Raw genomic sequence first — 26,333 nt, forward strand, 5'->3', positions numbered from 1 at the left:
AAAATAAATGATGCAAGGCCCAAGATATTCCAAAAATATAACCACCACAAATGGCAAAATAACAAAAACAGAAACCGAAGACTAGACTCGAAGGAAGCATCTAGAAGTAAATTTTAGTTATCAATTACTCAACAAAGGCAATCCAACGGTCCAAAAAGCACAAAGATGGAAATCGCTAGAGTCAGAGAAAATAAGAAAGTGGAATTCTAGACCCTTCTTCTTTAAGAGAAGCTCAAAGAAACCAGCCTTGTATAAATAAAGATTTCAACACACGTACCCCTGCAAATTTAGCACATTGGTGACCTTGCAATTTACTGCCAAGAAAGAAAAGAAAATATATATCGGCTTATCTCGTCGATAGAGAAGTTGTTGGGTGAAGATGTTTGGAAGAGCACCGAAGAAGAGCGACAACACCAGGTACTATGAGATTCTTGGAGTCTCTAAGAACGCTTCCCAGGATGACTTGAAGAAGGCCTACAAGAAAGCCGCCATCAAGAACCACCCCGACAAGGGTGGCGATCCCGAGAAGGTAACCAATCCCCCCTTCCTTAATTTTTATTTTTAATAATTTTTATTTTTATTTTTTTTCTCTTTTGAGAGCGTTGTGCTGGAATTGAATTTTTAGAAGAAAGAATGTTATTCTTATTTGGGTTTTTTTGGGTTGTGTTTGGTTAAACACGGTTCTTTCAATACCCACTTTGTTCTTTTGCGCTGAAATTATCTGTCTTATCGAATTCAAAGAAAAAAAAAAAGTTATTTATTTATTTATTTATTTTCTGGGTTATTGTACATACAGTTTAAGGAGTTGGCTCAGGCTTATGATGTTCTGAGTGATCCCGAAAAACGTGAAATCTATGACCAATATGGTGAAGATGCACTCAAGGAAGGAATGGGAGGCGGCGGTGGGGGCCATGACCCTTTTGACATCTTCCAATCTTTCTTCGGTGGCAGTCCTTTTGGAGGTTAGAATTTACTCAATTCTTCTTTTTTGTTTATATATATATATATATATATATTACGAAACCAGCAGTGGAAGATAAAATATAAAATGAAATAAAATAAAATAAAAATAACAAAGATAAAATTACTAAGAAATTGAGCTTACTTTACTTCGTTTTATAATCAGGAAGTAGCAGAGGAGGACGAAGGCAGAGGAGAGGTGATGATGTTGTACACCCCTTAAAGGTGTCACTGGAAGACCTTTACTTGGGAACCGCAAAGAAGCTCTCACTTTCCCGGAATGTGATATGCTCCAAGTGCAATGGGTAAGTAACAATTTGCAAAGTTGTTTATAGAAATTCCTGGACTTTTTTGGTTGGTTTACATGCTCAAATGGGTGGTGGCCTTTTGTTGGTAAATTCAGGAAAGGGTCCAAATCAGGAGCTTCAATGAAGTGCGCTGGGTGTCAAGGAACGGGAATGAAGGTTTCGATTAGGCATCTTGGGCCTTCCATGATTCAGCAGATGCAGCATCCTTGCAACGAATGCAAAGGAACCGGGGAGACCATTAGTGATAAGGATCGGTGCTCACAGTGCAAAGGAGAGAAGGTCGTTCAGGAGAAGAAGGTTTTGGAAGTGTTTGTGGAGAAAGGCATGCAAAATGGACAGAAGATCACATTCCCCGGTGAAGCTGATGAAGCTGTATGTATTCATTTTGTCTTCTTTGTTGTTGGCTACTATGAGTTTTTTCAATTGGTTTTTTGTTTGATCGGGTCTGTGTTGTCTTTTTGGCAGCCTGACACAGTGACAGGGGATATAGTATTCGTGCTTCAGCAGAAGGAACATCCAAAGTTCAAAAGAAAGGGAGATGACCTCTTTGTGGAGCACAGTTTGTCTCTGGTTGAGTCTCTTTGCGGCTTTCAATTCGTGCTGACCCATTTGGATGGCAGGCAGCTCCTTATTAAATCGAACCCTGGTGAAGTCGTCAAGCCCGGTATGTAATCTTGATCTTAATCTTCTAAATTAACCAAGTCCCTTCTGTTTTTGTGATTTGTGAATACTAGAAATCTGAAAGAAATTTGATTTCATGGGAAACAGATTCTTACAAGGCAATAAACGATGAGGGAATGCCCATGTACCAGAGGCCATTCATGAAAGGGAAGCTGTACATCCATTTCACTGTGGAATTCCCCGACTCTCTGAAGCCAGAGCAGGTGAAGGCTTTGGAGGCTATTTTGCCTCCGAGGTCGGCGTCTACACTATCGGATATGGAGCTGGACGAGTGTGAGGAGACAACGCTGCATGATGTCAACATAGAGGAGGAGATGAGGAGGAAGCAGCAGTCTCAGGCGCATGGTGAGGCCTATGATGACGATGAAGATATGCCTGGTGGTGCACAGAGAGTGCAGTGTGCCCAACAGTAAAAATGGTTTCAGGGTTTTGGCCAATTTGTATTTGTACTCGAAAGAAATATTACAAGTATTGATTAATATAACTTGTTTTTCACAGGCAATTATGGAAATAGTTTTGTGATTTTGGTAATTCTGTTTGGTGGTCAGCGAGTATTATGTGTCTAAAAATGAGAAAATATTCAAAGATTAAAAAAAAAAAAAAAAGGTAGAGAAGAAGAAATGTTTTTTTTTTTTTTTGTTTTTTTATTTGCTGATGAGGTTCGAATCCAGCTGACTACCACGACCTCAGTAAAGAAGAAGTTAAGATGATGTATGTGATGTATTTAATATGTGGATGTATTTAATATGGTCAAAAATCTTATGAAAGATATTGATGCGATTGGGTAAAATGAATTGAGTTGCACGTTACATCAAATACTTAATTTAGAAAATTGTCAGTTTTCAAACCTAAGAAGTACAATAATAATTCTTCATTCATAATAGAATTGTTGTGGTAATGACTTCTGGATTTAAATTCCAACTTCTAGAATCTATAGGTTGATTCACTTTTCTTAAATTCAAAATATATCTAAATAATATTGCCAAAAAAAAAAATACATATATATGTAATGGTTTAATTTATGTTGTTTATCTACATGTGGGTAATTCGAGGAAATTTACAATCCTTTTTTCTGCTAAATTCATCTAGTGACTATTTTCAGTTTATACTATGTTTCATCGTAATAAGTCTCAAATACAAACAGTTCGATTGAGTAATAATATCTCTCATAATAAGTTATCCATTTGACAAAGAAAATTAATTTTAATGGTTAAATATTTCTATTTTTATTCATGAAAATATGAATTTTAATTAGAAAATTTTAAGTAGATTATAATTTAGATAAATTATTCAAAAAAAAATATTATCCATTTTAAATATTATCTTTTTGCTGAGAATTATTTATTTTAAATATAGTGATATTTAAAAGCTTCTCCATAATTAGTTCCTATCCGTTTATTGCTTGCTTCCATTATTCACCCATTTTTAATGAGGATGGAATAAAATTCCGTAAACAATAAGTTTTTTTTTTTTCTTTTTCCTCTAATTTTAAATAATAAATTAAAAAATATGCCAGTTTTGGATACAATAATACGCTAAAAGAATCATTTATTAAAATACTTAAATTGATATAAGCTTTAAACTAAAGATTAAAGTAAAATGCATTTAAATCCTCAAAATAAAACTCTATAAATTTATTATTAATGCGAGATGTTTGATAAACTCTAAAATTGTGGACCCTCTAGGGGACAAATGCACCACTATTTTAGGGCCAATAATATAAAAAAGAAGTTAATTTGTAAAATTTAATGAACAATTCGATGTACTTACATATAATATTTTACCTTCTTTTTAAAAACAAATAAATAAATAACACCAAAAAGAAAAGGGGAAAAATGTAAAAAAAGAATAAATCAAACGGTTAGAGTGGGTGTGGGTGAGATGTCCCGTGATTGACTCGTAAGTGAAAACGACACGACCGCGAACAGCTCATCCCAGCACGAGAGTACGACGTCGTGTAGCGGAGCAGTTGCAAGTTGCAACTCACTCCGGGCGTACGTTAGCGTATACCGGTCCTTATTCTCTCTCTCTCTCTCTCTCTCCTGCCGGCTTTCACTGACTTTATCAGCTCAAAATTTGCGAAGACAAGAAAGAGAGAGAGAGAGAGAGAGGCTTTTGAACGAACAAAAAGCAAATTGGGAATTTTTCAGGTGCTCTCCAACTTCAAATTTCAGAGAAAAACCACCCTCAGATTTTGACTTTCTTTGACTGATGGACAAATTAACGCCTTATAAAAAAGGTAACAACTCTCTCACTTTTCTTTTTTTTTTTTTTTTTGGTGATTGGCTTTGATTTAGCTTGCTTTCTTTTTCTTTTTTTCATTTTTTTCCCCTCTATTTTTTTTAAACACCGTTTCAGGTGAATTTTGCTTTCTTTTTAACTTGTGATCCGTGGATCTGCATTGATTCAGCGTCCAATTTCTTCTTTTTCCTTATTGGGTTTCTTTATTGGTCATTGTCTCTTATATCGAGTGTTGCATTTGGGTTTGCTTAAAAATTCTGGCTTTTGAAATTCAGAATGTTAATTGTTTGGGTTGCATGGGTTTGCTCATTTGGTGCTTGAGATGGTTTATTTTATTTTATTTTATTTTCAACTGAAATTTGCTTTTCAATTATGGGGTTTCCGTCATGTGAGCTCGATGGAAGTGATAGATAGGACTGGCAGTGGCTAATGTTTGCATTTAGGCTTCTGGCTTCTTCATTATTGTTTATCAAAGTTTAAACTTTTTGGCTTTGGCTCCCTTTACTAGGGAAGGAAGAGAGAGAGAGAGAGAGAGAGAGAGAGAGAGAGAGAGAGAGAGAGAGAGTATTGATTTGGATACTACAGGTTTGCTTTTGATATTGACTGGATGTTACTAGATCTGTTTATCATAGAGATGACCATTTTAAGAAATATCATAAATTTTATTTTTTTGTTCTGTTTTTTCTTCCCTCATTTTAATTTTTATAGTTATATGCAAACTCTTTTATATTGGTGTAATATTTTTAGTGGACTATGGTAAACAAACTGGTTCGTCAGAAAGCCTTATGGCGGACTAAAGAGGAGACAAGAAGGAAGAGAGGGAGCACAATTAGTCTTTTCAATCTGTAACATTACACTATAAAATCTGCAACTCCAGTTACATAACATCCTGTTACTCTATGCAAATCCCAGATGCTAAAGTAGTTAACTTTATTATGAAATAAAAAAGAAGAAGCTATAAATAGCGGAGAAATGTGAGAATAAAATAAGCAATGCCAGAAAGGATCAAAACCTTTGTTGAGTTTGTCTTGCCAGCCTTTCCCCCTCAAATGTGATTGGTATTTTGTATAAATTCCATTTTGTAGGTTACATGATTATTTTTTTTGTTTGGATTTAGTAAGTTTGGGAATTTATCAGGTTTTTCAACTTTTGCAGTGTGTTGATAAGGAGGTTGCATGAGAGTTGAGAGTTTTGCTTCTGTACATATTTCTTACTGAAGGGATTGGTCCTACTTTGGATGCTAATACTGAGAGAGGTTGGTTATCAGCATTTCCTCCTTTGTTTTTAGAGATGTTTCATCATATGAGTATAAAATTATTATGAAAACAAATGATCCCATCTCTTATGTTTATGTTTGTGGCTGTTCTTCTTTGGATGCTAAATAATATTTTATTGAATAAACACAGATAAGTACTTAACTACAGGAGTTTTCCTTTGTCAGGTCTGTGTTTAGTTGAGTCAAAGCGACTGCCACAATGGGTGTCTCAGGGAAATGGATTAAGGCTTTGGTTGGTATTAAGAAATCAGAAAAGTCAGAGTCCTCAGTGAAGGATGAAAATGTGAGTGTTGTTTTTCTTTTGGGATATTTCATTTTATATCTTAAATTGCTCCTCTAATATTGGATTAAAAGTGGCTGTCAAACATCCTATTGTTACTAGTTATTTTAGATCTTTATTGTATTATTCCTTTCAAGCAAAGAATGTTATTACATGTTTGGGCAGGATTAATGTACTCTTCTCGGATGATTCTCTTTTGGCCATCTTCACAAAATAATGTTATGAATCTCTTGAGGATTTCTTCATTTGGCCTGTAAAACAAACTTGTGAACTAATAAAAAGCATTATTTTGAACTCTATGTAGTTGATACGTTCCATTCTCAATCTCCTCTAATATAATCTTCTTCAATCATCATAGAGAACAACTGCCAGCAAGTTTCGGCACCGGAGGAAACATTCCGTTGAAATTGACTCTGAAAAACTTCAGTACGATTTGGATCCAAACCCTGCTCCACCAGTTGGAGATGCCAGCACTCAAATAATCCCAGATGCTGCTGATTCTCCTTCTGCTTCAGTTCAAGTGCATGATACAACTCAAAGTCAGCAGAATGTGAAGGAAGAATGGGCTGCAATTCGTATCCAGACAGCTTTTCGTGGGTTTTTGGTATTCAAATTATTTAACTTTGTCTACCCTTTTTTTCTGGGGGATGAGGGGTTTATGGATATTGTAGTTTTAACTGGTTCAGTTGAAAGGTGGATTTGATGTAGTTTTTCAAATATTCTATATCAATTTAAGCTTTGTGATCGGACCACTCTGTTGAGTCGTTCTATTGTTTTAAGCGTTTTGAGCCTAATTTTTGTTATCATATTTATGAACTATTCTTGAAACATGTCAGGCTAGAAGAGCTCTACGAGCTTTGAAAGGGTTGGTAAGACTTCAAGCTCTTGTTAGGGGCCATGCTGTACGAAAACAAGCTGCAATAACTCTTCGATGTATGCAAGCGTTAGTAAGAGTTCAAGCTCGCGTGCGAGCAAGGCGTGTTCGTATGGCATTGGAAAGTCAAACGGTACAGCAGAAACATCAGCAACAACTTGCAAATGAAGCTCGTGTACGAGAAATAGAAGTAAGCAACCGTAGATACTTGGATATATTAATTTCAAAATTATGATTTATCATCCTCTGAAGGAATGCAATGCTTTAAGTTCCTCAAATTTGATATTATTGCTTGAACTCTTCCGTTGGTTGTTTTGGTTGGTGGGGGCTGTTGGGTAGGTTAATGCTATCATCGAGTCTTTTAGATGGAATCCCTATTTTTCAGCTTATGGACTGATCTTTCAGGGGCAAAATAATATTGTTCTAGACGTCCTTTACATAAAATAGTTAACATTTAATCAGATCTTTTGCATTAAATAGCCTTCTAGTCTGCTTCAGCCTACGTGCAGAAGGAACAGATCATTATGATTCTCTAATACCTTGCTAAAGAACCAAAAAGCACCTTGACAGTTTACATAAGGTAACAAAGATGGTATTGCATTGAATGAAAAGATGCTACTTCCTTGTAATTACACTGATGTAATACCATAGCAATCAATATTAATTAATGAATTGCCTTGGAATTATGTTACTGTAAGTTAAGAATGCGTAGTCCCACCTTTCTATTATATGAGATAAAAAAATTAGCAGCTCAAGATTTTCTTAGGGTGATTGATCATGTTATACTACTGTTATCTGTGCAGGAAGGTTGGTGTGACAGTGTAGGATCTGTTGAAGACATTCAAGCTAAGTTGTTAAAGAGGCAGGAGGCTGCAGCTAAGCGCGAGAGAGCCATGGCATATGCTTTAGCTCATCAGGTAACACATGATAAGCCCCAGGAGTGTATTTTTCATGAATACACTATAACTTCACATATAATAATGCATCACCTCTACAAATTACGGTTCAAAATGGGAAAAGGAACAAGAATGTGTAATAGGCTCATATGTCAGAACATGCAGTTTGAATATGGTGAAATGTTGCTCTTTGCGCAAGATTTTGGAGCTAGAAATTTGAAATTAAAAATTTCTTGTTGTACTGTTTTCTTGAAGATAGAATATTTTTCCTGAACTTATGCTCCTTGTTAGTTTTTGAGATTGAGCAGTTAATTAGCTATGAGAGAGCATTGAGTCAATCTTGAAAGTGTACAGTTTACATCTGTTGTTTTACTAGCCACACTCTTGAAAAAAGTTGACAATTATTTATGAGAATATGCTTTTTCAGGTTTTTGTCATGTAATTTTATATTTCTGGCTAGTTATTTTTGGGAAAAAGCTAGTAGGCCTACGTAACAGTGGGAAAGTAGGTTGTCATGCTCATATGTATTGATAAAAGGTTACATTTCCATAAAAACTCATGGAACTATTAACATGTCGACAATTAAGAGAAGGTGATTTCCAAGCCAAAATTGAAAGAGTAGAAGAAAAAGAGCTTGAAATAGTTTCAGATACGCATCTACCATACTAGTAGATCTTGCCAGACATGTGATATTCTTGAGCATTATTATTAAGCTGTGGTCTGGATTGGAATATCATTGTTGTGAAAACATGAGAGATACTGGTGAAATTTCGGTTCATTATGATGTAATTGATGCCTGCTTTCTTGATATGTTATATGCATTTTGAGGTGCTATATTGATTACAAATTATTAAACTCATAAAGGCACACTGCATTTTCCTTTTAGTGTTTGGTTAGTTGGTTATAGTCATTTTGTTTGAATATATGTTCTTCCAGTGGCAAGCAGGATCGAGGCAGCAGGCTATACCCTCTGGGTTTGAACCAGATAAAAGCAGCTGGGGTTGGAACTGGTTGGAAAGGTGGATGGCTGTTCGACCCTGGGAGAACCGCTTTTTAGATATTAATCTTAGAGATGGGGTCATGGTGCGCGAGAATGGAGCAGCTGATGAAAAGAGTGGCACCAAATCCCAGTTAAAATCTGCTGGGAAGAAACCAATCTCATCAATTGTGCATGCAAATCTTCCAAATCAGAAAACTGGCCCCTCTCATTCTGATGGTTCTTCACCGAGTAAGTCAGCAGGTATTTTAGAGGCATCCAACACTCAGTTTGCGAAGCCAAAGTCCAAGCCACAGATGGAAGACTCAACTGAAGAAGGCAACTTAAAACCTGCTATTAGTTCAAGGTCCCATAGCAATCCAAAAGAGAGAACCACCCAATCAGACAAGCAGACAAAGAAGCGGTTATCTCTGCCTAGTAGTGGTTAGTTCTTTCTCTCTCTCTGCCACGTTGTAAAGGGGCCATATTACTCCTTTCTATCTCAATTAGCAATGGAATGCACATCTTGTCCTAGTTGCATGCACTGGCTAAGAGGTTGATGTGGGAATATCTTTTACATATTCGTTGTAATCAAAAGCTGTGCAATCTTTTCTGTTTCAAATTTATATTCATCTGATAAGCATATCTAGTTGTAGATCATAACACTGATATTTGACTTGTCAGGTTCTTTGTATTTACCTTTCATTTGGATTTTGATCAGGTGGAGGTCCCGGTGCTCAAACAGCTAAACAACCCAGTAGGGTTGCTGTCAAAGTCTCACCCGGTTCTCAGAAGCCCATCAAGGATAAATCCAAGCTTAACGGAAGAGGCGATTCCAACCCAGCAAAACCGGTCCCTCAAGCCACCGATCTGTAGGTTTAAGATTTCCCCTGGAAAATCTCCCCCGTAAAACTATTCTTCATGCTGGTGCTACTGCTTAAGGCTGTACATATCAAGCCACGCCACGCTAGTATGAGATTCAAACCACATCACAAACTGTTGTTGTTGTTGTGAATATTTGAAGTTTTGCTGCAGTAGTTTTGACAGCAATGGGTTGGCTTGCTGAAGAGAATAAGATTAGCAAGCAAAGGATTAGTGTGATTGTTGTAATCGGCTTACTTTGTTATTGTCGATGTATTTATTTTTCGGTTTCTGTTTTCAAATGTACAAATTTCAGAGCAGTCAGCCCCCATATATATATATATATATATATATTTTTTTTTTTCTTTTTTTTGTTCTTTTATTTGCATATAGACTAGTATAGCTTTTGAGTTGGGGGAAATTATGGCCAGTTGCTTAGGTATTAATCAGGAGCTCTTAGAGTCGTTATGGGCAAAAATCCATCAGTTTCCATAAAAAAAAGATCTTACGATAATAAGTCAGTGAGGATCCAATTTTCAGAAGTTGAATACGTGTATTTTACGAGTTTGGGACGATATAATTTTGTCAATTTGCTTCTTGCAATTGTGTTTTGGTTTTGTATAAAATCAAAGGAGGTAGCTTCCACACCACGTTTAATTGAAGATTGTCTATCTCTATCTATTTGTCAGATTTTTGAAACTCGTTTTCGGCCCAAGACAATTAACTTTCAAACCCATCTTGTTTATTTAAAAAAAAAAAAAAAAAACATTTTTTTTCTTAATTATTTATTTTTTCTTCAAAGAAAAAAACAGATAAATGATAAATCATATCCAATGTTTGCACCAAAAAAAAAAAAAAAAAAAAAAAAAAAGCGCTAAGATCCAGCACACCAAGTCCAACCCAACCATTCAACTATAATCTAACCAATTTCAATTGGAGCGGACCAAGTCCACTAACTTTTCAATGACGACTTCATCCAACATGGACTCTCAGCTTCCCACTCCACACATGGATTCTACACTCATAATTCTAATTGGACGGTATAATATAATTTCAGTAAATGATAACAATAATAATAATAATCTTTGTAAAAAAAAATAAAGAGAAAATAAATTTAACTGATAAAATTTGAGAAATTAATATAGAATGTCAAATGGCAAATTAAAAATTAAGAAAAGAACATTTAATAGATCCCCGGAAAATCCTCTCTCAAGCGTCGTCAACCTAACCAATATTATATATATATATATATCAGCAGCATTTTTGTTTATTTAATTAATTTTGATGGATATATAGTATAAATATATATGGGCAAAGGGGTTATTATAAATCAAAATTAATTGGCAAATAAACATCAAAACTGTGTCTGGTATTAATTAATAATTATAAGGAACCGAACACCAAAACGCCAGAAATGCGGGGATATAAAAATAAAAAATAAAAAAATCCCCTTGACAGCCTCTTTCTTAACTCTAACCCACTTTCCATCCCCAAACAAACCTCTCTCTCTGCCATCTTTCTCCACCGACACACACACCTTTCTCTCTATTCGCACTCCTTTTCTCTCTTTCCACCATCACAATCCGCCATTGATGCTCCTTCTTCTTCTTCTTCATATTCATCTTCGTCTCTCAAACCCTAACCCCTCCATTTTCCCACTCAGTCTTTCACCATTCCAGACCCTACTCCGCACAGCCCCTTTCACCACCGCCTTCGCCTTTCCCAGAATGCATTCTCCATCTCCATCCCTTCCTCCTGGGCTTGCCATCCCAGTCCCACCCGAATAACAACTCCTTCTTCTTCTTCTTCTTCCTCTTCAATGTTCTCCACCCCTTTCGTCCTCACCTTCTCTCTCCTCCTTTCCCTCCCAATCCTCTTCTTCTTGGCTCCTCACTTCCTCCCTCCTCTTCAGCCCCAGCGCCAACCCCTCTTGATTTCCCAGTCCGACGAGCTCGACGACCTCGCTCTCTTTGACCGCGTTGCTGGGTCTTCTCTCTCTACCAACCCCTCCACATTTTCTCATCTCTCTACTGGCTCTAACCCTAAGTTCAAGATCGCTTTCCTCTTCCTCACCAATTCCGACCTGCATTTCGCTCCCCTCTGGGAACGATTCTTCAATGGCAATTCCAATCTCTACAACATTTACGTCCACGCCGATCCCGCCGTCAACGTCACGCGCCCTCCTGGTGTCTTCCACGACCGCTTCATCCCCGCCAAACGCACCTACCGCGCGTCCGCTACCCTCATCTCCGCCACGCGTCGGCTTCTTGCCACCGCGATTCTCGACGACCCGGCTAACGCTTTCTTTGCGGTTCTCTCCCAGTACTGCGTTCCTCTCCATTCCTTCAGATATGTCTATCACTCCCTCTTCGCCTCCACTACCTTCGATTTGTCTTCGTCTCGGCGTGCCGATTCCGATCCGGATCTGAGTCGACTCGGCGTGCGCGCCAAGTACAAGAGCTTCGTCGAGATACTCTCCAAGTCGAAAAGCCTATGGAAGCGGTACGTCGCCAGGGGAAGGTTCGAGATGATGCCCGAGGTGTCTTTCGAGCAGTTCCGTGTCGGATCGCAGTTTTTCGTTCTGACGCGCCGGCACGCGCTGCTTGTGGTCAAGGATCGGACTCTGTGGAGGAAGTTCAGAGCGCCCTGTTACAGGGAAGACGAATGCTACCCGGAAGAGCACTATTTTCCGACCCTTTTGTCAATGTCGGATCCGAATGGTTGCAACCATTACACGCTAACACGGGTCAATTGGACCGGAACCACCAATGGCCATCCGTATACTTATCGGCCGGCGGAGGTGTCGCCGGAGCTTATTTATCAGCTCCGGGTGTCAAATTACTCGGAATCTTACCTGTTTGCCCGGAAGTTCTCGCCGGAATGCTTGAGACCCTTGATGGGTATGGCCGATAGAGTCATTTTCCGGGACTGAATTTTGCTTCCCTGCTAAGTGGTAAGTGAACGTTACTTTGCTTACTTTTTGGATTTTGGATTTCGGGTTGAGTTTTGTTTCGGGTGAGTCCGAGTTGACAGCCAGTCGGGTTCTGCTTGGTGTATTAGAGAAAAGTGATAATAGATATTTTCAGTAAATAGTAAAGTTTAATTCATCTATAATCCTGGAAGGTTGGATTTTGGTTAGTTAAGTCGCAGTATATGGTTAGTTTTGTTTTCTTTCAATAGAACAAAAAAAAAAAAAAAAATGGTGAATTTTGTTTTATATGAAAGAAAACTTCCAAAAATAAATGTGCATCGCAATGTTTCTCAATGGCAAAATGAAAATTAAGTTTAAGTTATTCAGCGTTGTTGGTTGAGTTGGTTTTGTGACAGGGTGTCTGGATTATAACGATTCAAGGGGTTTGGGTCCCCTCTTTTCTGGGAAAAGTTGAAACTTTCCTTGCTGAAACTGAAAGTCCGGAAAAAAGTTCAGAAAATTTAATACATTGGTGTTAAATGTGAATTGATTGAATGCATTCATTATCGTTTTGAAAATGTTGAATGATAATATGATGTGTTTTTATCGTTGGTTGCAAATTCTAGAACTGCATTACTATTAGACATTGACTCATTGCACTCATATTGGGAGTTGGTTTTATGCTTTATTAGAGTAACACATTGACATCTAAAGGATTTACAACAGCTATCTCTTCTCTTTATAGAAAAGTTTACTCGTATCAATTAATTCAATATATAATTTTTGATTCCTGGTTGCAGTTGAGATTAACGGAACCGAGTGAAATGGTTTTTCTTTCAGGTTAAAAAAAGAACAGTTGGGGAATTTTACCTTTTTGGCAACAAACTGAAGTAACGTATTGGGAATATGGTTTTGAAGAGCTGTAAGAGTGGCCACAACAACCTAAAAACCCAGAAATACGAACTGAGTTTACCAAAGAGAAGTGAAGTCGTAAGAGAACCGAAAGGGGATTAGCCTACTAGAGGCTGTAGAAAAAGCAAAGCAAAAAAAGCAAGCAAAAAAGCAAAGCAAAAATTGCAAATGCAAGCAATGAATGAAGCAAGGTATTTTACTTTCGTTAAAGTTGTATTTCTTTTCACCTTTTATTATTATTATTATTTTTTTTCTTTTTTTTTGGGGGGGGCCCTTTCGGATGGTGTAACAATAGTACCACTAGTAGACGCGCTTTAGAAGGGTTTAGGTTTTTTCCTTTTTGGTGGGATGTTTTCTGTACATAATTTTGTTTTATTTTTATTTTTTATTTATAAATATATGTAATGTGGGTATGTGGATGGATTCGCATGTACTTCGCAAGAGGAAAGGGATAAAAGAAACCTCATATAATATTGGGGAAAATTGTTGGGGCTTAAACTTTTGCCTATTTTCGATTTCCATACCCTTTTGCTGTATTTGAAAACCATATTATATATATATATATATATAAAGAAAGATCAATCATGTAGGATTATCTCCAATAAGTAAAAGAAAGGGGAAATGACTAAGAAATTATTAAGATTCATGTGTTTGTAGTGCGTCTTGAATAATGAAATGTGTTGTAATTGGTAATAAGAATAATTAAATTGATGAATTAAAGTCATAATAGAATCCCAAATGACGAATTAATTTAAGCGAAGCGACTGCAATCGCATAAGGAGGTAGATCTTTCCCTTTTTTTTTTCTTTTTTTTTTTTTTGTTTTTTGTTTTTTTTCTTTTTTTTTGTTTTGTATTTTTGGTGTAGGTGTGGCGTCAATGTTAGGTGGTTGCCTTGATTGTGAGAATTGAAATGGAAGTGGACGAAAAGGAGAATTGACGGTTGGCTACCAACCAAAGCTTTGTTGTAGTGTCTTCCTCTTAAAGGGCACCGTGTCTCGTTCATATATATATATATATATATTATTATTATTTTATTTATTATTTGGAAGTTGTCTTTTGAAGTGCTGGTGCTAAGTGTTCAAAACGTGGGACTTGGTGTTGGCATGATGGTTGTTTCTTGAGATTGAAGATTTTTAATTACATAGGACGAGGATGCTTCCTCCTCATTTGGATTTTTGCTGAATTCTGAATTCTGAATGTACATTTTCATGATTCATTATGTGGCTATCATATGCGTCTGCCTGCCGAGTGACTAATTTTGGGGACAAATAAGAAAATAGTTAATCATAAATTTACCTACTTTAAACTGCTCCAAGGCTTGTTTTGAACTCCATATCTCTTTATTTAAGGAATCTTTCCTTTTATTTATTGTTTAAAATGTTCTTATCAAAGAACAATTATAAATAAGATGATTGGAAAAAATAAATAAATAAATAAGGTTTTTTATTTTTTTGGATCAGAAACAGAAGAACAGATGGCCGAATATAATATATATATATATATATGAAAAGATTGAACAGTCATCATTTGACAAAGATCTAAACAATAAAACTCCAAAATAATCAAACACGTCACCAAAATATGAGGTCAAATTGAATGAAAAGCACCATACTTAAAACTAATTGTTCTGGAAAGTTAAACCAATCTAATAAAACAACTAAAGATGAAGATGGGGTTTGTTTAAATTTAGATATTTTGTTCTGAGTTGAAGATTTAGATCACCTAGTTTCTTTCAACCCACTGAACCAGAGATGGATCATGTGTTTTTGTATTTTAGTTCCAACATATGATTCCCATCTGTCACAGCATTTACAAATCCATTGCCATATGTCCCAAAACATTAGTAAACAAATAACAGAAAAATAATAATTGAGTGTCCCTGCTTATACCATTTATATTGGTACCAACTTCACAATGGCGTACTATTTGGACTTTCAATATATAAATAACTTTATGCTTTTTTTCCTTTTTATTTTATTTTATTTTTTTTAAAAAAAAAAGTATAGCTGACATTTGTATAGTGCTGCCTCGTCAATCCAATGTGATTACAAATTGCAGTGGCTGATGTTATGGAAAAAGTAGAAAACACCTAAATTTGGTCAAAGTAGCTAGAAATTGGTAATATGCATATCCATATACAACCATTTTTACCACAAATAAAGCCACACCTAAAATATATTATATGCAATCATAAACCATAGGTAATATCAATATTTTCTTATTTTATATATATATATATATATATGGATCCCCCCAGCCCCCAATCCCTATATTGAGTCGTACTCATCTGTTAACAAATAACCTTTTTGCCACGTAAATCAAAATATAAAAATTTGAAAAATTTTATACAAGTGTTTGTATAAAGAAAGGATAACGTTTAAGCCATTATAAATTAAAGATGAGAAAGGCTCTGCTTGTTGATCCATTTCAACTTGATACACCCTTAAAAGAATTCTATACACACACCCTTCTCAATGCCATGCAATGCAAACGACATTTTTGGCTTGTTCGAAAAAGAAGGAAGGCGTTATGGGCGCTTATTATCATTTTGAAAATAATAATAAAAAAAAAAAATATATATATATATATATATATACATTTATTTTAACTTTTCAAATATCCGAAAACTCCCCTAACCCACAATGCTAATCTCACAAGCTTCAACAATGGCGGTCATGGCGGTGATGGTGGCGGTGGTGTTGCAGTCGCTAATGCTGGTTATGGCTGCAGATTTTGATGCCGCCGCCACCGTCAACACAAACAGGGTTTACCAGCCCTGCACCGATACCAAGATTCAGAGGCTCGACGGCTTCACATTCGGGATTGCTTTTTCTTCCAAAAACTCCTTCTTCTTCGACCATTCCCATCAGCTCTCTCCTTGCGATGTAAGGCTCTCCCTTGCTTCCCTCAATTCCCAGTTCGCTCTTTTCAGACCCAAAGTTGACGAGCTCTCCCTCCTCACCATCAATACCACTGATTTCTACCCAGTAAGCTCCATTTCACATTTGTAAAAATCTTGGAATTGTCTTTTTTGGGATTTTCTTTGTTTAATCAAATATGCCATGATTAAAAGTTCTTTTTTTTTTTTTTTCCCCTTTCTCTGTGTAGTTTAATTAGACATAACATGATCTCTGTGTAGTTTAATTACACATAACATGAAAGGCTTCATTGTAACTTGGACAAATTCCTTTTTTTAGTTGGGAAAAAAAAAATTGCTATCTTTATGTAAAATGGTGTTATTGAAACAAATTATTGATTAGTTTGAGGCTTTTGTAGGATTCATATGGTGGATACATGGTTGCATTTGCTGGAAGAAAGTATGCGGCAAGATCTCTCCCTGCCTTTGTTGCAAACACTACGTATATAGTCACCAGTTTTACCCTGGTAAGGACTTTGAAATGCAGGACCTTGACTGAACTCTATAGCAGAGTCCAATCTAGTCCATTCCCACATTCCTAAATGATGTAAATTTCTATATGGACTTTCCATTTTCTTTATTATCTTGCTTTTAACAACAAGATGACTTGGTTGAAGGTACTGGAGTTTCAGAAGGGTAGGCTTCAGAATTTGTATTGGAAGAGAGATGGATGTGCTTCATGCTCTGGAAAATCTAATTTTGTCTGCCTTAACAAACAAGATTGTGCCATCAAAACATCAAGCTGTAAAAACCGTGGAGGCTCCGGTGATTGTAGTATCAGTATACAGCTTGCTTTTTCCGGCACTGACAGGCATCTTTCTGTTCTCAATTCATGGTATGAGGTGTCAAATCTCCGGCAGTATTCGCTTTACGCCTTGTACTCGAACCTTAAGGATTCTCTTACCAGCCAGTACAATAGTTTCTTTTAATTATTTGATGATGATTGTCATATTTTTTGTCATGTTGGAATTTGACTTGTTTGATTGATTTAAATCATTTTTACCAAATGCAATTGGATGAAAAGCAGTGCCGTGATTCAGTTCTTGGTTTTTATTCAAAGGTTATTCTAAGTTTCAAATCCATTTGGATTTAACATAAATCTTAAATGTGAATGTGAAGTTCTATGAGATTGCAATGTTTAAGGCTTTATATACCTGGGAATCAACTAAAAACATATATTTAAGGACCATGTTAACATACTTGAAACAAGAACTGCATATTGAATACACGTGGGTTTCTTTCTAGATATTGTTTAAATTATGGGTACTGATTAAACTCTTTGATAGTAAATATAAAAAACCAAAAACCCTTTTTCATGTTGGAGAGTCTTAAAGACAGTCCTTGAAATTTCCCTAGAGTTGGTGGCTTTACGAAGGTTCTGACTCAGCATTTAGAAGTTGAAGTCAAGAGTATTCACAAAAAAACACTGAAAAAACAATCATCAAAAGTAAATAAATAAATAAATAATAGAGTCAAAGGAGAGAATTTATGTGCATTCAATCATCCTCTGTAATGGGAAAAAAATTTTTGTTTTTACATAAGAATTTCTTTTCCTCAACATGAATTGGTAAGTGATTGTAATCAATAACAATTGGTATGGTGATAATTTCATCAGAAAAAAAAAAAGAAAAAAGAAAAAAAAAATCCTGTTAGAAAAAGGAAGGGGGAGAAAAGAAAACTATTCTAGTGGATTTCCATCTTCTATCTACTTCCCAAATATGAAGGAAAGAAACATGGATGCCTGCAGCTTGTATTCTCTCCATTGACACAACTAATACTAGTGATGAAGAATGGACTGTCAAAGGCAATTAAGATGGAAACTCCACGACATTTGCAACTTCTTGGAATGCAGATTCCTATTTGCATCTTCTTGGTCATGAATGCATTCATGTGGCAAGGTTACCGATGCCAAAGTAGACAGTTTTCTGATGAAACGCATTGATGGCATAATCAACCTGAAAATGGCCAAACTGCGATTTGAAACGAAGTCCATATCCTAGCCCAATTCCAGATCCTGGTTTGCCCTGCCTCAGGGCTGGATTTCCTGAAACTCCAAACAACAAAATTGAATATTTTGACAGAGAGACTCCAACATTTGGATCCTCCAATAAAGAGGAACCAATATTTAGGAATATTGCAAGTCTATGTGCAGGTTTTTTACTGTCCGCTTGAAGGTCATTTAACACACAAAACAAAAGAAGGAAAGAAAGTACTAATTTTGGTTACAGTCTAAAATATTCTATTAAAAGCTACAGCCCTCTTGATTATGTTAATTCGTAATGTATGTGAAATTTCATCATTCCAATATAGCAGGATGTTTAAATGGTTGGTGGGGGGTAGAAAGGGGGGTGGGGGGTGTTGTTGAGGGGGAAGAAAAGAAAAAATCGAAAAGCAAAACAATTTGAAGCTTCCCAACTCTCTCTCTCTCTCACAATTAACAACTCCATTTTATTAGGTTGCTGAATCAACCTAACATAAGCAATGTTACGTTCTAGGTACATTTTTCCTTCTATACCTCTCTCTCTCTCTCTCTCTCTCTCTCTCTCTCTCTCTCTCTCTCTCTCTCTGTGTTTCAACATTTCTTTTTGAGTTCGTGAAGCATTTACTGGTAGTTCAGATTATATTTTGGTATTCAGAATGGTGGTTTATTAGGCATAAAAAGTCACCACTCAATATAGTTCAATAATGGAAACCAGGCAATGTCAGCAATTTGGCTTATTAAAAACTAGCTAAAACATTCATGAAACAGAGCATGTTCTTACAGTAAAAAAATGGACCTCACCTGGTACATGATGACCAGACCCCAAATCAGTTCCACAGTCCAAGAATGCAGCGGCTTCCAAGGTCTTGTTCTAGATAAAATAAGCAATGTTACAAGGATAAGTACAAGATATGGAAGTTTATTGCAGATCCAAAAAGTAGGAAACTCCAAAGCAAAAGATGAAGATGGGTAGAGCATTTTGTATAGCGCAAAATTAAAAAACCCAACAAGTAAACATTAGCAGTACAATAAACATAGTTATGAGAAATATGTTACATTATTCACAAATACAGAACTTTCCGTTACTCCTTGCTTCAGATTTTTGATAGTCAGGAAGAACAAGCATATTTTACATGGTCAGGAACAAATATGGTCATATTATATAGATGTTCTTAAACATAAAGCTGCTGCACTGAAAACACCTGATTGATTCCACGTATCAGAAATGATAAAGTTTTATAAGTTTATTAGGCTTTAGAAGGTGTAAAAATTCCAAAATCACAGGAATGAAGTAAAGTAATGCCAAAGCATCTAGGCTATGCTATGATGCCTTTCAATTATCGTAACTTATTTCCATGATTCTCTAACTAAAGAATGCTCAGCAACTTCGAGCAGCCTGCTGGAGCACATGTAGAAGGTTTGAAAAATAATATGTATATGACGTCGTTCTCATAGACATTAGGTGATGCCAGAAAACAAAAAGTATTTATCTTACATACCAAAGGAAATGTCAATTCACTATTAGCAACCATACATAATCTTCCAGATCCAACAGCACCCTCACCATACCCTCGCACACTACCAAGACCTCCAATTGTAAATGCTTGGTAAGGAGCCATGTCCCCTACAATGGAACCACCTGTCACCCTGTCATAAGAAAAGGTACGAGTAATACAGATAGAACAAGATGTGTAAATTACTCAAAAACCACACCCAAAAAAAAAAAAAAACAACGCTTGTATGAGTTCAAAAGTGGGACTTGTGAAGTGTCTGAAATTGGTTATACATCATATGATTGTTTCCTTGAATTCCAGACTCAATGCAGCCTAATTTGAACCTTTATACGTGTGATAATGCAACCTAATTTCTTACAGCGCTTCAGATAGTACATTAGCAGTTTGTAAATTTGATATATCAATGGAGATGAATTTGTTACAAAGGTATCCAAAAGCATTTGTAGCATTTGATAAATACCTTAAACAATGTTGTTTCTGATTAACATAGATTGGACAAAGTTAGTTGAATGATTCATGTAACCTAATATTAACAAATCAAAGAACATAGCTCACCTTGCCAAGAGAAATCCGGGCCCAAGTTTCACTCCCTTTGATGCAGCAAACTTAAAACGGTTGAAGATTAGCCACTTAGATAGAACTGGAATCCCTTGTTCTATTTGCAGAGTAAACTATATAGAGAAAAACTTGCAGTTAGTGGAATACAGAAAAGTAGTCCAAGGATCCGTATGTTTATCCATTATAGATAAAAAATAATTAGAAGCCGTACATGGAAAAAACTGCAATCATTGGCCTTAGCAAACTGAGATTCTTGCTTTATAACAACCATATTGTCATGGGCACTACCACTGCATGACAAGCACATTGCAATATAAGAAAATCAGTTCAAACAGTTTGCTTAGATTCAGAGTACTGCAGACCTTTGTTTACCTGCACGTCACAGGAAACCCATCAGCATCCCTTGTAATAGGATGGCCATTGTCGTTCACTGGACGAACATGCTAAATCAAAGATGATAGCGATTTAAATTCACTATTGATCATAGCATAATTGCAGATACTAACTAAAGAAGAAAAAGATGTGGCAGTGATACTGGTAAGTGGAAACTTGAATAAGTCAGCCCAGACCTCAAACTTTATGCTAGTTGTGCTGCTCCATTTGGAGCTCGCAGGCTCATTCAAATCCATCCCCACTGATAATCGAGACAGATTCACACCTCCACTACCAGAACGGGAGAAGTTGTCCAAGGGGACACCATGAACTCCGATCTCGGGAGAACAAGATTGCTGTGAAGTAAAACAACTTACTTAAAATACTTATTTCAAGTCAAATGATCAATTGGGTTATCTTAACATAAAATTAGCAATCTAAAAGCGCACACTAGTTGTCTCCCTACTGCACCCCAATAAAGGTACATAATAAGTACCTGAATTACAAAAGATTGCTGTGCTAGCCATTCAGGTCGTGGCTTTCTATAAGCTACCAAGATATTAGAATCATATAGCCCCTTATCCCAAGATACATCAAGCTTCTCACTTCCACCAAATAAATTTGGGTGTTTAAGGCAAAGACTGCAAACACAATCATTTGGTCAGGCTAAGAAAAATTATTATAAATTGTAAAGCAGAACACCATTGCCATCCCCACATCAAATTTCTCATTAAACAAACAGAACACGGCTAACTAAAGGAAATAAAACTCGATAAACTCAAATACCCAGATACCAAAAATTTGACAGGTAGAAGGCAAAATAAAGTCCTAACCTTCCAATTACCAGAGAGAGAGGGCTTCCAGTGCTGCTCCTGTAAGGAAATGAACAAGGCTAAGTTACCAAGAAAAGGAACAGAAAAGAAAGCATCCAGAACATTAAATAACGAAAAACCTGAGAGGGGGAAGCATCAAAGAAGCGCAAAGCTTGTGAGTGAGATCGACATTAACATCAATTGTGGCTGTTGCATATTCAAAAAGAGAGCAAATTAATTTTTTGAGAGCAAATTAATCTCAAGGTCACCCAAAAAAAGGTAAAAAAGAAAAAAAGGGCATAAGAAAGTCAATAAACGACCCATTCGCGCATCTATAACCATCTATTTGCTATTAAAAATTGAAGCTTTATTAGTTTTGATTAATGGGTTTTAGGTTAAAGGGAAAATTGCGAGTAAAAAATTGACCTTTGCCAGCATGTATACTCTTCTGAGCTCCCATACCATTACCATTAACCGTGACTCATCAACCATTAAGTAAATGGAAGTTCAGGCTTAGAATGAGCTTAATAGGTAGAGAAGCAGAACAAAATTGTTCAAATATAGAGAGAGAAGAAAGAGAACTTGGTGGGCGTGTGGCTTTATTGTAGTGCAAGAGAGCAAAGTAGAAGTTCTTAGCTTCCAGAGTCTGTTATCTCTTTTGTTTCTTCGTTGTTCTTACCTGCGCGTGCGGATGCCTTGTGTGCGTGTGTGTGGTATGAGGACTGTTTTCTATTAATTTCAAGTGTCAAAATCAAACAAGTAAAAAGTTGAAAAAAAAAAAAAAAAAAAAAGGAATAAGGTTTTGGTGTTTAATTTTCTGCCTTTTTCACTGTTATTTTATTTTCTTGGCAAACTAATAATTAAAGTAAAATAAAACGTATAATTTATTAAAAATTGTAAGATAACTTTGTATTATTGTATTTTATGAAATTAGATATAAAATTTTATAATTAATTTGAAATTTTAAAAATGTATTTATAGTATGGATAAAATGCATATTTTATTAAATTATTAACTAGCAGATTGAACCCTAAGCTTTAATATAACAATAAAAATAAAAATAAAATAACAATGTTATATATATATGTGTATATATATATACCTATTGATGTTATTATTGGAAATGCATATTGATTTGTTGGTAATAATTTAAACTAAAAATAGTTTAAAGAAAATAAAAATAAAAGCGTACCAAATAAGACCAGACGAATTAATATTTTGAAGAACAAAATAATCCATAAAGTTCGAATAGTTTAATTATTAAAAGATTTTTAAAATGAATTTCAACTAAAAACAATAATTAACAATTAAATAAATATATTTACATTTTTAAAAAATTAATTAAGTAACCTAATTGTCTAATTGATATGTTGATATTGGAGGATCTCCTCATAGTCAATGAAAATTCAATTTATATATGTGTAGAAAACTTTCAACTGCGTTATACAGTTGTGATGGGATTGTTGTATTCTTTAAATTTTTAACATTTCAATTTATACAAATGACAATCATGTGTCTTCTTCATCCTTAATTAATATGGGATTAATGTTAATTAATTAATATTTTTAAAATAATATTTCAATAAATAAAAATATTAAATTTGAAAATTTAATATATGGCCCAAACATGATTATAAATATATATTTATATATATATATATATTTATAAAACCTAATATTAAGGCATATTCCCTTGTTATGATCTTCCTAACAGGAAATGCAAAAGCAAGGTAGTTAGACATTTCCTTTGTAATATTAGGTGATGAGCATGGCATATAAATATAGCAAGCCATGCCTCTGTAGCCATCTTTATATATCTATTTATTCTCAGATACAAATTTTATATACATGGAGATGAAAAGCACAAAGAAAGTTACCATACTTTTATTAATATTGCTGCATTTGGGCATGAAACTTGAAGCTAAAGTGCACGTCCATGTGATGAACAGCCTGGGAGATGGGCAAACCTTGACCCTTCATTGTCAATCCAAAGATGATGATCTTGGGATTGTTATTTTGGAAGATGGGCAAGAAACACAATGGAGTTTTTCTGTTAATTTCTTTGGCACAACTTTGTTTTATTGCAATGTTAGATGGAATAATTCTACTAGCTGGTATAGTTTTGATGCATATGATGCTTATAGAGATTATAGAAGGTGTCTTTCTGAATGTCATTGGCTGATATCCAATGGAGGCAATTTGCATGGCTTTGATCAAGGATGTAATAAATGGGAGTCGTTTCCCTTAAAAAGGATATGATGGTTCTAGAAAATTTAATAATAAGTCAAAAGTTTAAGGGGTTATAATTAATTTCCTTTATATCATTCATATATATATTAGGTTTTTTTACTATTGGCTGTATTTTCCAATAAAATATTGAAATAAACTGTGTTTGGATGTTAGATATTTTATTTTTTTGGTTACAAGGGAAACTTGTGTGAAAATGTGGATAGAATGAAGAAAACATATTGTAAAAGTCAATTATTGATTTGTCTTATTCATTTTGCCTAACATATTTAACAAGAAGTGGGAATTGTTTCCATTAAGAAGGACGGTGTGATTTTTAGAACATTAATAACGAGTACAAAACTTCAAGGAGTTTTATTCCTTTATCATCCAAAATATTCTAATTAATTAAGAAATTAATCAAATGGGACTTTTTTCTTATTCATTTTCCCAATAACTTCACAAACTATACATAAGGTAAGGGCAACAATATTTCTCTCTTCCTCTTTCCACAACACCTTAAAAAAAAAAAAAAAAAAAATTCTACCTAGGCCTAGGCCTAGATAGAAAGGTGTTGTTAATTATAATTATTTCGAACAACGTTTGAAAATAAAATGAAACTACTTTATTGTTTCTATTCTTTTATTTATCATTACTTTTGCATCAGAACAATCTTTTGTCTAATATGCCTTATCTATACAGATGGTGTACGCTTGAAGGTTAAATGATCAATTTTATCAACTTTAAAACAAAAGTATCAGATACTAATACCATTACAATGCTTTGAAAACAAGTTTGATGACTAAATTGAAAAATTAACCCAACATACATTTTTTATATATATATATATATATTTATAACATTTTTTAAATAGTCAAATAAATTCAATTATTAAGCTATTTATATTTATGATTAAATAAAAATAACTTTGAAATAGGGAAATGCGGGAAATAAAACTAATGCAAATGATTAAAAAAAAAAAACATATCCTAAAATCTAATATAGGTTTGTTATAATTATGTCAAACTAATTTAAGATAAATCAATAAAAACAAAATTCTTAATTAATAAAAAACTGCAATATAAAGTGTACAGTTTTACGGAAAAGGGAATAAATAACCCATCATTTTCTGTACATGGAAAGACCAACAAATAGGAGGGTACAAGAGTGATCTGGCAGACGCAGTACTTCCATGTGGCCTGTTTTGGACATTCCACGTCAGTTTGCCATTATCAAAACTCTAAGTTGCCACGTACACTTCCTCACTACCTTATTGCTCTATTTCTCATATTCCTTTTGCGTCTGTATAAAATGAAATAAATATAACATCTGTTTTCCATTTATTCTATTCTTTTATTTCCATTTGTCTTTTACATTTAAATTGATACAAGTAGGATTGTTTTAATTTTAGTTTTTTTATTTATTTATTTGGATCATCAAATTCAGTTTAAATTTATTTTATGCCAGACTATGAATATTTATTAAAATTTTCTAGTAAAACTAATTTTCTTTTTAAAAATTGAGAATAAGAAGAAAAATCAATTATTATTATTGAAGAAAAAAAAAACAATTATAGAGTGTACTATATATATATATATATTTTAATAGTTAATGATGATGATAATATAGTATCTATCTCTACCCAACCCACTCAGCTCTCACCCATGCCAATATGTATTTGTCAGAACGAATGTTTGCTATTCTCACGCGCTATTTCTTACTTCACATGCACGCTTTCACCAAAAAGGAACTTTTTGAAACCCCTTTTGAACTTTTTATTCGGCAAAGGGGTTTTCAAAATGTTATATTTTCTTTTCATTTCTTTTTCTTTTTTTATATAAGCAAATCACTTTTGCACAATACGTTATAGTTTCTTAAATAATTAAATTAAGCCACAAATATATTATCTTTTTTTTTTTTTTGGTTTGTCTTCTAGAAGACATAGAAATGGTAAAATCATAAATTTTTTGAAAAAAAAAAAGAGATTATGGATCAAATCCAAGTCCAATGTCTAAAATGAAACTGATAACTCATTTAATGTTTTAACCGAATCCTTTTTTTTTTTTTCCAAAAAACTTATAGTTCATTTATTTTTTTTGTATTTTCTTTGAAGGGAACTTAATGGATCATTTATGGTTCAACATAAATTGTACTGTATTTTCATTTGTACTGTTTGTTTTCTTTGCAAATAAAAAATAGAAAAATTACTTGCGGCTAATTTTCTTTTTTCAATAATAAATATCATTTTCACTCTTCCTGATTTTGAGTTCATATGCATATACATATATATATTAAATCAATCAGCAAACAAGTTTCAATTTTTTTATCTGAAAAGTAAATAAATAAATTAGAAACCAAAAACAAAAACATAAACATTGTGAGACTACACCTCTTAGTATTGGAAAAATAGCATATTTTGTTTATTCTATCGAAAACAAAAGATTTAAAATGCATCACAATTCTAATGCTTCCTAAATTGTTTTTTACATAAATTATTTCATATTAAAAATTTAAACATTGACATAAGAATGCTTATAAGTAATTCATTTTTCAATATATTATATCCATATTCTATACATGAGGGAAAATTATTTGTCCCCAAAAAGAGATTAATTGACAATTGGATCAGAATCAGATTAGCTTTCATTTTGTCAAAAATATTAAGTAATGGAGCGTGGCATTAACTTTGTAAGACTGCGCGTTGCTTAAGCTTAATGCCCCCCCTAATAGATAGGGAAGAGGCAAAACTCCTTAGAAATAGGAGACCGGTGATCACC

At 34.5% G+C, this 26,333-nt stretch overlaps 5 protein-coding genes across 5 annotated transcripts; 4 read left to right on the forward strand and 1 right to left on the reverse strand.

Annotated features, from left to right (window-relative positions):
• Window positions 1–223: 223 nt before the first annotated feature.
• On the forward strand, window positions 224–2,480 carry LOC107403577 (dnaJ protein homolog). The gene is made up of 6 exons (XM_048468012.2): window positions 224–529; window positions 797–962; window positions 1,127–1,265; window positions 1,364–1,640; window positions 1,734–1,932; window positions 2,037–2,480. Exons 1-6 carry the CDS (start codon window positions 380–382, stop codon window positions 2,360–2,362), a joined length of 1,257 nt encoding a protein of 418 aa, XP_048323969.1. The 5' UTR covers window positions 224–379; the 3' UTR covers window positions 2,363–2,480.
• Window positions 2,481–3,982: 1,502 nt separating this feature from the next.
• LOC107403946 (protein IQ-DOMAIN 5) lies at window positions 3,983–9,715 on the forward strand. The gene is made up of 8 exons (XM_016010872.4): window positions 3,983–4,188; window positions 5,346–5,445; window positions 5,632–5,749; window positions 6,105–6,350; window positions 6,583–6,810; window positions 7,424–7,537; window positions 8,453–8,936; window positions 9,214–9,715. The coding sequence occupies exons 3-8, from the start codon at window positions 5,666–5,668 to the stop codon at window positions 9,366–9,368; spliced, it is 1,311 nt and encodes a 436-aa protein (XP_015866358.1). The 5' UTR covers window positions 3,983–4,188; window positions 5,346–5,445; window positions 5,632–5,665; the 3' UTR covers window positions 9,369–9,715.
• Window positions 9,716–10,748: 1,033 nt separating this feature from the next.
• LOC107403936 (glycosyltransferase BC10) lies at window positions 10,749–13,697 on the forward strand. The gene is made up of 2 exons (XM_016010859.4): window positions 10,749–12,306; window positions 13,105–13,697. Exon 1 carries the CDS (start codon window positions 11,173–11,175, stop codon window positions 12,283–12,285), a length of 1,113 nt encoding a protein of 370 aa, XP_015866345.1. The 5' UTR covers window positions 10,749–11,172; the 3' UTR covers window positions 12,286–12,306; window positions 13,105–13,697.
• A 2,089-nt stretch (window positions 13,698–15,786) lies between these two features.
• LOC107403942 (uncharacterized) lies at window positions 15,787–17,145 on the forward strand. The gene is made up of 3 exons (XM_016010867.3): window positions 15,787–16,164; window positions 16,454–16,561; window positions 16,712–17,145. The coding sequence occupies exons 1-3, from the start codon at window positions 15,820–15,822 to the stop codon at window positions 17,021–17,023; spliced, it is 765 nt and encodes a 254-aa protein (XP_015866353.1). The 5' UTR covers window positions 15,787–15,819; the 3' UTR covers window positions 17,024–17,145.
• Window positions 17,146–17,561: 416 nt separating this feature from the next.
• On the reverse strand, window positions 17,562–22,044 carry LOC107403937 (outer envelope protein 39, chloroplastic). Its single transcript, XM_016010860.4, has 11 exons — window positions 21,758–22,044; window positions 21,472–21,538; window positions 21,353–21,391; window positions 21,016–21,160; window positions 20,717–20,875; window positions 20,520–20,590; window positions 20,359–20,437; window positions 20,145–20,260; window positions 19,575–19,722; window positions 18,877–18,946; window positions 17,562–18,138 (listed from the first exon to the last, which is right to left on the reverse strand). Exons 1-11 carry the CDS (start codon window positions 21,789–21,791, stop codon window positions 17,981–17,983), a joined length of 1,086 nt encoding a protein of 361 aa, XP_015866346.1. The 5' UTR covers window positions 21,792–22,044; the 3' UTR covers window positions 17,562–17,980.
• Between the last annotated feature and the right edge of the window lie 4,289 nt (window positions 22,045–26,333).

Source organism: Ziziphus jujuba, chromosome 10 (genome assembly GCF_031755915.1).
Source record: "Ziziphus jujuba cultivar Dongzao chromosome 10, ASM3175591v1".
Classification (NCBI taxonomy): Eukaryota; Viridiplantae; Streptophyta; class Magnoliopsida; order Rosales; family Rhamnaceae; genus Ziziphus; species Ziziphus jujuba.

What these genes read in the sequence shown, in the direction of transcription:
- LOC107403577 (XM_048468012.2), top strand. Translation starts at nt 380, where the DNA reads ATGTTTGGAAGAGCACCGAAGAAGAGCGACAACACCAGGTACTATGAG. An exon ending in CGGTGGCAGTCCTTTTGGAG is followed by an intron (nt 963 to 1,126) that starts GTTAGAATTTAC and finishes TTTTATAATCAG; the next exon opens with GAAGTAGCAGAGGAGGACGA. An exon ending in TGGTGAAGTCGTCAAGCCCG is followed by an intron (nt 1,933 to 2,036) that starts GTATGTAATCTT and finishes CATGGGAAACAG; the next exon opens with ATTCTTACAAGGCAATAAAC.
- LOC107403946 (XM_016010872.4), top strand. Translation starts at nt 5,666, where the DNA reads ATGGGTGTCTCAGGGAAATGGATTAAGGCTTTGGTTGGTATTAAGAAA. An exon ending in CCTCAGTGAAGGATGAAAAT is followed by an intron (nt 5,750 to 6,104) that starts GTGAGTGTTGTT and finishes CAATCATCATAG; the next exon opens with AGAACAACTGCCAGCAAGTT. An exon ending in GTTATCTCTGCCTAGTAGTG is followed by an intron (nt 8,937 to 9,213) that starts GTTAGTTCTTTC and finishes GATTTTGATCAG; the next exon opens with GTGGAGGTCCCGGTGCTCAA.
- LOC107403936 (XM_016010859.4), top strand. Translation starts at nt 11,173, where the DNA reads ATGTTCTCCACCCCTTTCGTCCTCACCTTCTCTCTCCTCCTTTCCCTC.
- LOC107403942 (XM_016010867.3), top strand. Translation starts at nt 15,820, where the DNA reads ATGCTAATCTCACAAGCTTCAACAATGGCGGTCATGGCGGTGATGGTG. An exon ending in ATACCACTGATTTCTACCCA is followed by an intron (nt 16,165 to 16,453) that starts GTAAGCTCCATT and finishes AGGCTTTTGTAG; the next exon opens with GATTCATATGGTGGATACAT. An exon ending in TAGTCACCAGTTTTACCCTG is followed by an intron (nt 16,562 to 16,711) that starts GTAAGGACTTTG and finishes ACTTGGTTGAAG; the next exon opens with GTACTGGAGTTTCAGAAGGG.
- LOC107403937 (XM_016010860.4), bottom strand. Translation starts at nt 21,791, where the DNA reads ATGGGAGCTCAGAAGAGTATACATGCTGGCAAAG. An exon ending in CTCTCTCTGGTAATTGGAAG is followed by an intron (nt 21,161 to 21,352) that starts GTTAGGACTTTA and finishes TTGTGTTTGCAG; the next exon opens with TCTTTGCCTTAAACACCCAA. An exon ending in GTCTGGTCATCATGTACCAG is followed by an intron (nt 18,139 to 18,876) that starts GTGAGGTCCATT and finishes TTGGAGTTTCAG; the next exon opens with GAAATCCAGCCCTGAGGCAG.